We start from the raw sequence: 12,102 nt of genomic DNA on the forward strand, positions 1-12,102 counted from the left end.
TGGGACAAAAATGATTGATAATAAAATAGTATAGATTGCTAGGTCTGATCTCATAAAATTGATAAAATTGTTATTAATAACCAGGCTTAGCTATAGAAGTAGCAGTTTCATATACTAGGAAAAATGGTGAGATCCTGGATATAAGATGCAAAGACGAGTAGATTATCCGTTCTTCATACAACTTAGCCATGTTTGAACTACAACTGAGCAGCATGATTAAATCAAAACAGATAGAACCGTGGAAATTGTCCTTATTAAAGTAGTGAAATTATTGTTGTTCATGGAAGTCCACGTCCAAAACAAATGGCTTGTTGATTTTTTTTTTGTTTTTTTTTTTTTGCAGCAGGAAGCCCGAGGATTGTTGGACAGAAACGATTGATAATGACCAAGCACACATGCAGACCTTCTCCATTAGACGGAAAAAGCCTGTTACGTACCTTTGCATCCATTACCGGTATTCCCCACTATATTTGTGACTTTGCTGCAGTAATACTAAATCATAATTGGCACCATTTTTGGGTTAGTTACTAAATTATACTCCCTCCATCCCATTGAAAGTGTCATACTTTCCTTTTTGGTCTGTCCCAAAATTAATGTCACTTCTCATAATTGGCAATAAAAACTTTCCCCCATTTCCATCTCATGCCCTTAAATATACCAGATTCTTTTAACCTTTTGATGGGCCCCAAAAAATTACAAGAATTGCACTTGATACGCGTGAGTTCCACAACAAATGCAAACAATGGTCGTGCAAGGAACTTTCCCAAAAAATGGCTGAGACTTTCTTGAGGCACGGATCCCACAGGTCTTGTCACCAGTCCAATATCTTTCTGCTAGTCAATAAGTGAGTACTCCATAGAAACCGAACAGGGGTATTGCTGGAAGTTACACCAAAATCATTTGAAATCTTGACACTGTTGAAAATAAGCACAATACCCGAAGTGCGACAATTATTTCGGGACGGAGGGAGTATCACTTTTAAAAAAAGAAATAAATAATTTGTCATGTGACTATTTCACAACAATTCCATTTCTATCAAGTAGAAAGTCCAATTAGTGACCCTAATGTGTGTGTATATATATATATATATTTGTGTGTGTGTGTTCAGCATAGGCCAAAATCTTTGGTTGTACTTATTGGCCACTAATTGTTCTTCGACTTGCGATCACGGATCACCCATCAGACTTGCAAAACTCTTAACTTTTGGCCCTTCAAGTTTTAGAGTTAAATCCTTTCTTTCTTTCCTCTTGTATCAGTTCAAACTCACAAAACTCTTGACTTTTGGACCTTCAAGTTTCATAGTTAAATCCTTCCTTTCCACTCTATCAATTCGTGGGACCTTTATGTCTTTCCATAAAAGAATAACCGAAACAACACCAAAGAACCATATTCTTTTCCCCTCTTCCATCGGATACAGTGTAATTCATTTTGTAATTGTCCTGATTGAATAAACCTGTAAGTACCGAAACTTTGATACTGAGAGAAGATTCATCACTAAAATCAATAGTATAGAGAAAGACAAATTTGAAAAGAGATCAGCTCTCAATTTTTATTGATTTGCTTAATGAATAAAACCAGAAATTAACCACAATTGAGGATGCAATACATCCAAGAGTTTTGAGTTTAAAGATGGAAAGGGAAAATAAATAAGTTAGGAGGGTAAAGTAAGATTTGAGCTGGTAAAGATATCATATACAGGGGTTACATGCATCACATATATCAATTTTCCTCTAGCTCTTATTGTTCATTGTTCTATTTTAAATAGGCTTAATTTCATGTTACTCCCCATAATAGTTAGCAGTTGATAGGGAATCGCCCTATGTTAATGAATCTTACAAATAACCCCTTATAACTAGCAATTAGATATAGGTTTGGCTATCAAAAGACAATCATGCTCTTGTTGAAGAATATTGTCACATGATCCTTTGGTTTTTATTTTTGTTTCATTATTATGTTAATATTTCTTTTTTCCTCTTCTTCTAGTCCCATTATAATGTGCATATTTTGGCAATTATGTGAACCATAATTTCCTTTTTTGCACACTTAAATATTTATGTTAGTATTTTCTTATAAAAATGTATTTAAGTATCTTGAAGTATCATAAGAAGTTAAAGGTATTTATTTAATAAAAATAAGTTAAGCCACCATAATTTATTAAAAGTATTTTTTGAGCATGGGATGAATTGTTACATGCCCCTAATTACAGAGTTGCAATCTAAAATTAAGCTACCATAATATTCTCGGTTTTTGTTTCTTTTCATTTTGGCGATATCTATGCGATAAACAATACCTTAGAACATTTAAAAATTGAACACATAAATCATCCAAGGCTAAACTAGTTCAGAAATAGAAATTAATTATAAAGCACAGTAGAGAATTAATATCTATTTATCTATATTAGATTATTACACTTAACAAAGTCCCAAAACTACCGAAAACAGAAGAATTCATACACGAGTGATCAATGATTCAACAATTTACAGAAAACATGCAACAACAAAATCACAGGAGTTCTTATATTCTACAGCAAACATCCAGCGGTGCATCTTCCTCTGGGCCATCTTCAGTAGTTAAATCAACATTGCAACTATGAGCTCTTTCACTCACTGAGCAGTAACCACTCTGAAAACTTTCTTTACCTATTGACCCTTCTCTTATCCTCCTCAGTTGATCAAGTTCAGCAGCTGTCTCCTTCATGCTTGGCCTTTTTCTAGCATTGAGTTTTAGGCATCTTTTTGCAAGCTTAGCAACCGCAAGAATTTCCTCATCTAAGCCTTCATCTGCAACTATCCTGTCCAAAATTTCAAACAATCGGTTCTCCTCTATTGCTGAACGAAACTTAATAACCAAACCTTCGTCAGATTTATCAGAAGACACAGCCTTTTGGCCTGTTACAAGTTCGGCAAGAACTACACCAAAGGCATAAACATCACTTTTGTCATTGAGTTGCCCGGACTGGAAGTATTCAGGGTCTAGGTAACCAAATGTGCCTCCGACTAGCGTAGTTAAGTGTGTTTTATCAATAGGTACTGACCTTGAAATCCCGAAATCAGTGACAACCATGGTTCAAAGTCACGGTCGCGGTTGTGGTCGCAGCCCAGAACGTTCCACATCGGTCTCGGCATATCGGTCGCGGTCTCGGTGAGACGCAAATTTTAAAGTATTTAATATTCTAAAAATTGTTAATAATATAAAAAAGTATACTAAATAAAAATAATTAAAAAATAGTAAAAGAAACGGCCAAGTCAATCCGTCACGGTGTGACTCGGCTGATTTCTCGTCTTGACTCGGGATAACTCGAAGTGACTCGGTGTGACTCGCCGAGTTAATCCGTCACGGTGACGACTCGGCCGATTTCTCGGCGAGTCAAGTATTTTGGTATCGTTTCGTCACGGTATCGTATCGGTAGGGGCCGAGACGGTGACGACTCGGCCGAGTCGTCTCGGTCTCGGCCGAGACTTCGAACCATGGTGACAACAGCCCTGTAGTTCTCATCCAATAATATGTTGCTTGACTTTATATCCCGGTGGAAAATAGCTGTAGAAGCATATGAGTGCAAATAAGCAAGCGCCCCTGCAACTCCTGTGGCAATACACAAACGATTGTCCCAAGTGATCATCCTACCACTAGGATCATCATGGAGATGGTGCCAAAGGCTGCCATTTGACACATATTCATATACAAGTAATGGAACTTCGGTTTCTAAAAAACAACCTAACAATTTCACTATGTGTCTATGACTTATTTGTGAGAGGATGACGACTTCATTAACAAACTGCGACACCACTTCTTGATCAATGTTGTTTGATTTTTTCACAGCAACAATAGTTCCATCTGATAGCATTCCTTTGTAGACGGTACCAAGTCCACCTTTGCCTAGAATACGGCTTTCATTGAAATTGTCTGTAGCCTTTTCCAGCTCTTGGGTGATGAAAAGCCTTGCTTCTAATACATTTCCTTGACTTGAAGATACCTTTTGTTGTAGCAACAAACCACCGTTTCTTTTGAAGAACCTCTTTTTGGCTCTGTCATCTTCTACTTTCTTCAGGTGACGGTGCGTCCAAATGCAGCCTAATGCCACGATTAGAAAGCCAATTGCAAGTCCAATGCCTGCCAAACAAAGTATATATCTGAGAAAAAAGGTATTGAAGAAAAGTTCTGCCTAAGAGATAGGTTGATAAGGGAGATGTACCTAACGCGATGAATGCAACCAATTTCCGTTTCACTCCATCTGGTAGGCATGCATGTGGTGATGATGGACCAAAATATTTCCCCCTGCGGTAACCTGGTGGACAAGTGCAGTAGTAGCTGCCAGGAGAATTAACGCAGATAGCGTCCTTAGGGCACTTATTCTTTTCAGGAGATTCACACTCATTGATATCTTCAATCAATTTTGGACAGAACCCAAAAAAAAAAAAAAAAAAAAAGAGATTATATATAGTCTCTTATTTATTCCTAATCATATGCAGATTGCGGGAAAAAAATGTATTTTAATGTGCAAGTCAAAATAAATAGTTTGAAGCATAAGAATATGGTTTACACTTCCACTCATTAATTATGTTTCTATGTTAATAATAACGTAGCTTAATCCTTTGATCTTTTGGAACCCTTACTCAACATAGGGTCCAAGAACCTTACATTCGTCTTTTTTTGAGCCGCAAGAATAATTACTTAAACCGTGCCATAAGAGGTCATTCTTGAAAGGGGACGGCCCCTTCGTAGTCAATAGGGCACAGCAGGCCTCGCTAATGAACGAAACCAAAGGCATTTGAGTATGAATGGCACAGCTTAATGCTTTGATATAAAAAACCCAGACCATCTATAATGGACTGATTCTGGGTTGTCTGAATAATTTTGCACCTAAACCACTGACCAAAAATGTTTAGAAGAAATTATTTGTGGCACATGACTCATGGTATTATATATCACTCCATATCCTTTCTCCCAACTGCGCTGTGGGATTTGAGGTATTACATTAATCTCTTTTCAGAGATCAAACAAGATACGCTATAATACCTATTGTAACATTACTGGTTTGTGCTAGTCAATAACTTTGAACCCAAATCAGTGATCTAAAATGGTTAAATCAAGTTATTAGCAATCTAATAATAAATCAATCCATATCCTTTCTCCTCCCCGATGTGGAATCTAGGGTATCACATTCAATGTAAAACTCATCTCACATCAATTAAAAGAAAAGGAGTGTAATCATATCCAATATACATCTAGCATCACAGGCTACTAAGAACTTTGTTACACCATTTTAGACTAGTGGTTTATGTCAAAAATTATTGAGAAAGTTTAGATCTGTGGTGCTATAGTTGATATCATAATGAATCTCGTGTGGTCTTTCAATGGGGTGAGATTGTATCAACGATATTGAGCCACAATTACATGAAGGATTACAAAAACTAAATGCTATATGTCAACTGAAGAGCAGAAACCACTTCTAAAACCCAAAAGGGCCAACTCATAACTCTAGATAACCAATTTTTGGATTATGGATTGAGCTTATGAGGAAGCAAAGGCCCAAGAGAAAATGAATGTGATACTTGTTCTGTGATACCTAAATCCTAGAGTTAGGAGTCTTTAGTGAAGGATAAAGAAATTTGAGGTTTTGATATGAAATATGAAACATTAAAGTGAAAATTAAGAGTGTAAAGAAATTGGAGAATTATGGTGCAAATTTGGGAACTTAATGGAAGAAGATGTTTCTTCTTCCTTTCTTCTTCTCAACCGAATGACCCTCCTAATCCTCTTCTCCTTTCTTTCTGCTTCTTCCACTAAAGCTCCTCCTCTTTCTCTTTTTTTTTTTTTTCCTTGAAATCAAGAAGGATTCCTTGGGGAATCAAGATCAAACAAGGAGTAAAGAGCTAGGAGATTCCACCTTGCAAACTAAACAAAGGTAATTTCTTGTAGTTTTGAATCTAATTTTGGATTCTCTTAGATTATAATGATTGGATTGTGTTGGCTCTAAATCCTTGGTTTAGAATTATCGGTAGTAGAGTTTGGAGTTGGTTTTAGTCTCTACTTGTGTGTGGGTCAATATTTGGCTTGAAATGAAGATAGGTAATCTTGATGGAAATCGTAGGATTCGGGTTCAATGCATTGTTTTTTAGTTTATGTATATAATAATATGATTTTAGGATGTAAAAATATTAATTTTGATGATTATAGAAGCTTGGAGATGAGTTAAGGTGAAAATAGGACTTGACAACCGAAACTGGTAGTAGCTTCTACCTCAAATCCGACCCCTGAATCCGTGGCTGAATTCCTCTTGGATGCTTGGGCTGGATTCGACTCTTTGTACTGTCATACTTCGGTGTTTTGGTCATATCTTGGTGTAGAAGACTCATAATTGAGCATCATTTGTTGCGTTAGAAATTAGACTCACAGGGTTTTAAGTATTTGTAAAGATCTCACCCTAGTTTTATACTTATGAGAATTGGTAAATTTTCAAAATTGACCCTTTTGTTTCACTAAAATGAGATGATGATATTTATTATATGTCATAACTTTGGGTTGGTGTTTGGGGTCCTTTTTATGACAATTTAGTTTGAATAAGAGTATTTATAATTTAATTAATTACTTTGTAGTATTTATGTGAGTTCTTTTGGGATGGCTCAGGATTGAGTTGAATGTTAGCTCACTTGGTGAAGGCAACGGGTGCATGTGCTCGTTATCTTTTGAAATTACATTTGTCAACATCTTGTGGCTTTAAAAGCCATTTTACATATTGAAATGGCATGAGCAGTTTTATATAGGTTATTACTTGGGGTCTTTTCATGATAATTTAGTATGAATAAGAGTCTTTAGAATTTAATTAATTACTTTGTTATATTTAGGTGAGTTCTTTTGGTACAGGTCAGGATTGAGTTGGATGTTAGCTCACTTGGAGAAGGCAAGTGGTGCATGTATTCTTTATCCTTTGAAAATACATTTGTCAACGTCTTGTGACTTTAAAAACTATAGTATATATTGAAATGGCATGAGCATATGTATATTATTGATGTATTCTAAGTACAAAATTGTTATTGAATTAATACTATATTGTTGAAGTCTTGTATAATGCTACTTTGATGAGACTAGTTCCTTAAATAATAGTAACATTGATGAAGTGGATGTTATTGTTATCATTGAACACGTTAATCATGTGTCGGGCCCCGTAAGGATTGACCCGGACACCCCTGTGTCGAAAAAAAAAAAAAAAAAAAGAACACGCTAATCATGTGATAGTTAGCATCATTGGAGGGCTAATTATATGATAGTTAGCACCTTGAACAGCTTAACTGGTTTGTTAACAATTGAATATCGAGAGTCATTGGTTAACTTTATATCTTGACCTCATTTATAATTCTGAACATTATGATGCATGCATTATAATTGAAATATTGATGATGATCATCACGCCTTGCCATTGAATTGCTTACATTGACCACATTTTTTGAAGTTATATATATATATATATATATCAATGAATATTTGAATCATATTATGTATACCAACATGCTCCGCCTAATAAAGAAGTAAATATGTTACTTATTAAGTAAGAAGTCCTTACTCACTCCACTTATCATCATTTTTTAGAGATTATAGCAATTAAAGAGATTCAAATCAAGGATTTGGAGCGTTTAGACCTTGATCTTAATGGAGAGATCATTGTAATAAAGGAATGAAAATTTGTATTTGATATTCGACATTTACTTATAAGTTATGCCAGTATTTAAATATGATTGATTATGTATTTGTAATAATGTTGACTACGCAGGGCATTGTATTCAATATTTGATGATATTTAAATTTTTTTTTTTTAACTTTACACTTTGTGCCTTGTGAGTTAGTCACCGAATACGGTGGTGTTATGTCCCCGATATGGCCGTGACATGTTCCACATTGGTTAATGAAAAGATTCACAGCTTCAACAATGTAAGGACAATATTGATTTTTTCTTTTTTTGGCCACATCCCCTCTTCCTCAAAATAGTTCAATAGACTAAATGAGACCTTAAAATAATTTGATAATTTCTAGCCCTCTTTATCTTTAATATAAAATTCTTTTTTCTTTTTTGTTTAAAATTTGATGCACCACTGAATTTCACTATGGATCACTAAAAATAATTAGGTGGTTTATTCTTTCTGTTCAATATATTCTCCACAATCTAATTTCACCATGACAAGGATTTTGTTGTGTTTAATGTGGGGTAAATTATATATAACCCACTTATAGTTTTGCATAATGCTAGATTTTGTTTGCTTAATGTTAGATGATCCTCCCTAAGGTTTCAGAAATAGCCATATAACCCTCTTGTGGTTTTATGCAAAGTGGAAAATGAATGGACTGCAGAATTAATTATTGTAATTAGAGCACGTACATTCTAAAAACACATGTAATGAAATCATAATATCCACTTAACCTCCTATGATTAGCATAAAAATCTACTTTATATCAAACCATGGGGAGTGAGGTGCATATTTTGAAATATTAGAGGGGTTATATGACAATAGATGAAACTATAAGGGGTAATTAGTAATTTATCCTTTCATGTGTCAATTTGTCCTACATCTAGTTTCTTCAACTTACAGCTTTTTTTTTTTTCTTAGGAAATTGCTTCCAAGAAAATTCCACACCTCTAATTGTCTGCTTCTATGCCCTCTTCTAATGATTACATTTTGAATTAAAGTATAATGATTTCTAATTTTCTATGTTACTTTAGTACTCAATTCTACTCCGCTTGCGTCCCAAGAGAATTCTTAGAATAAACAAGTAAATAGTAACAAGACTGACATTCAACAGTGGGTGAATCTGCTCTGATGGTGTGTTAATAAAGTCAAAAAACTGCCAAACTTAATTTCATAGCGAAGAAGTTGAACAGGAGAAAGCCAAAATGATAATTGTAGAGAGATGCACTGAAATGGTTTGAGGAAGAGGGGTTTTAGAGAGATGCAGAAATCATGCAACAGTTATTGCTGTTGAAATGGTGTGTGTGATGCAGGTAACCATGTCTTGCAGCTCTTTTAACTGATAAAATAGGCAAAGGTCTTCAGAACGAGAAATAATTGAGACAAGTAAGATTTTGGAATATTTTGATAACGCACTTTACTCAAATGTCAAACCATCCTGGTACGTTTAATCTAAAATCATTAATTGTACCCTACTTTTTGTATGGACTATACTTCACATCATCCAATAAAATCCACTGAAATAAACAAATATATGTAGAGTTTGTTCTCAACTGATTCTGATTTTGTAAGAGTTGATTTTATAAAAATTGATGCTTGAAAATCAGATTTTTAAGAATAATTCATGTATTTTGGGTTACTATGAAAAAGACATTTTAATAAATGCATAAGTGTTCGAAAAAAAAAAGTTAAAAAATCGATTTTGACAATAAAATGACCATGTTACCCTTATATGCTGGATAAAATGAATATTTGTGCTAATTAAATATTTTTTAATGTAATAATTTACTTTTCTTATGAAGATTAAATAGTGGGTGAAAAAAACAAGAGACGCATAAATAAATTTGGAAGTGAAGTGAGACGAAATTTATTGTTTTTTTGTTTGTGATTCAGCAATCCCAAAGTTTATTTTTGATGCAATCAAATGAGGAAAAATCTTTTTTCACTCTCTTTACATAACATAAATATTGTTAAAAGTCTTCCAAAATAAAAACAAAAAGGTTTGTGACGCTGAAGTAGACTCCCGATAAGTGATATGAGACGAAAATAGAAAAAAATATAAAGACTATAAAAGGTTATCTAATCTTTGGGTAGTTTAATGTTCCTGTTGAAATTTGAAGGGTCATCATCAGAATCGAAAAGCACCTCAAGATTTTCAACAAGAAGATGGTCATACAGCAAAAAAATTGTAAAACAAGAATTCCCTAGAGGTAATCTTCAAATTAGATTACCTTGGCAACCGTCGTGGAGATAAGGATTCCCTCGAAAACCTTGCAAGCATCTACACGAGTATCCGACTCCAGTACTTGAATTTATGCATTGACTGTTTTCTCCACACACGTAACTGCTCTTTTCCACAGCTTCATGGCAGCTAATATTTCCAATTCCCCAGTTCAGAACTGTAGGAACCCCATCGCTGCCTTTACAACTCGAAAAGTTAAACTTGTTGAAGTCGGAGAAATCCTTATGTGCAATCATGAGAAAGCTACACAGATCAGACTCCCACGATTTTTGAAAGGTGTTCATGGTATGCACGGACAATAGCATCATCCTGAGTTCCATTGGGACAGTGGTCTGGCAGCAACGATTAAATCCAGAGCAAGATGATGGAGGAGGCAACAAACTAATGGATGAATTACGGCAGAAGGATGGGCAACCGCCAACAATATGAGCAGTTATCGGATCAATGATATAAGAATATATATCACATCCAATGGCTACAAATTTGTTCCCAGTATGTGAAAAACTAAACTGATAATCACCTCTGAATGGGGAATATATTACTGTATGCCGGCTTTGGCCGGATGACTTATTGTAGCGGAAGGGAACAAGCTGACCTTCAATAACAACATGGTCTTGTTCAATCTCATACACCTTGGACTCAAAACTTGTTAAGGTAGCAGAATATGATGAAGTGTTGCAAGTGAGCTCAAATGATTGGCTAAGGTAACAGCCTTCTCCGATTCCAAACGGGTAAGGAACTGTCAAATTGCCACATTTATCAGGGCAATTAGGCTTTGCTACAGATGCTGCAGCTTCACGTAAGAGGGAAAATGCTGAGACGATGGATATGAACTGAACTGCAGAGCTGATTTTTCGATGCATATATTTTGTTGCCGAAATGTTTTCTGAATGTATGATTTTGTAGAGTGCATGATTGAAGGTAGGGTATGGGAAGCCATCATTTGAATTGGTTACATGAACATGAATCTTGCTCAAGAAAGTCCATGTCATGGAAAAAGGTGCTATATTGTATCCATCTTTTTTAAGCAAGTTGAATTAAAAAAGGTCACCAGATAAAACACAAAAGATTGAAAAGGAAAAGAATGTTAAAAGAAGTGAAACAAAAGAAAGATAGGCATAAACAAAAGAATGATTGGCATTCTTTTGAATGTTTACGTACGTGGCTACGCTGCTGCAATCACTTTATCTAGAAGATGTAATCAATTTTATTTAAAAAATTTAACCAATTATATTGTTATATCCAAAGATTTGTCGGCAGCATTGCACTATTTTTGCAACTTTCTATATAATAATAACAATAACAATAATAGAATAACTTTTTGTTACACTATCAGTATATTATTTTTTAATATTAGTAGATTTAGATCATATCACATAGTGTGAATCTTTATACATATATGAAAATAGCTATTTTAATTAGAATGTTTCTTACTCCTATGTAGCATGCCTAATTTAAGAGAATTAATGAGTTTTGGGTAATTTGGATTTTATCCATATTAAATATTATATTATATGTTTAAAAATTATCCTTAATTTTAAAATAAATTTGAAAAATAACTAATCTTATCTTAATGATATCTGTTTTCTATCAAATTATTACATAGAACTATAGTAAAACCTTTTTCAAATTACAATTATTAAAATCATACATATTCAATTAATTACTTCATTTCATCATCATATTGTTGATTAGTATTCAAATTGTTCATCATCTCTTCCCTTAATTTTTAATTAACTAGTATAAAATAAAGAATTAAATGTTACACCGACAGAATTACTAATGTTGTTGGAAACTAAATATTTAGTGATGAAGAAAAGCAGATTGTTGGATCTTTTCTACTTAATTTAATGTGAATATATAGGTCTAGATTTATGGTCATTATAAAAATTTAAATTATCTAAAAGAATATTTATATATAAAAAAAGAATATCTGCCAAGTTTTTGATATGGGATACATTATTTGATGTATGCTATCATATTATAGTGAAAGTATGTAAACAAATATTTAAAAATTAATAAATAATTGAACATTTAGAATACATTAATTTTTTAAAATTAATATGAATGAACATGTAGGATTGTTGTTAATTTTCATATTTAAATTATTCATATTTGTATAAATTCACAATAAATAAAAAAAAGACCGTGCTAAAACACGAGCAAAATTCTAGTTTAAAT

At 33.8% G+C, this 12,102-nt stretch overlaps 1 protein-coding gene across 1 annotated transcript; it reads right to left on the reverse strand.

Moving 5' to 3' along the window:
• Positions 1-2,438: 2,438 nt before the first annotated feature.
• LOC113709880 (wall-associated receptor kinase 5-like) lies at positions 2,439-10,784 on the reverse strand. The gene is made up of 4 exons (XM_027232726.2): positions 9,911-10,784; positions 4,193-4,381; positions 3,480-4,110; positions 2,439-3,061 (listed from the first exon to the last, which is right to left on the reverse strand). Exons 1-4 carry the CDS (start codon positions 10,782-10,784, stop codon positions 2,515-2,517), a joined length of 2,241 nt encoding a protein of 746 aa, XP_027088527.2. The 3' UTR covers positions 2,439-2,514.
• Between the last annotated feature and the right edge of the window lie 1,318 nt (positions 10,785-12,102).

Source organism: Coffea arabica, chromosome 9e (assembly GCF_036785885.1).
Source record: "Coffea arabica cultivar ET-39 chromosome 9e, Coffea Arabica ET-39 HiFi, whole genome shotgun sequence".
NCBI lineage: Eukaryota > Viridiplantae > Streptophyta > Magnoliopsida > Gentianales > Rubiaceae > Coffea > Coffea arabica.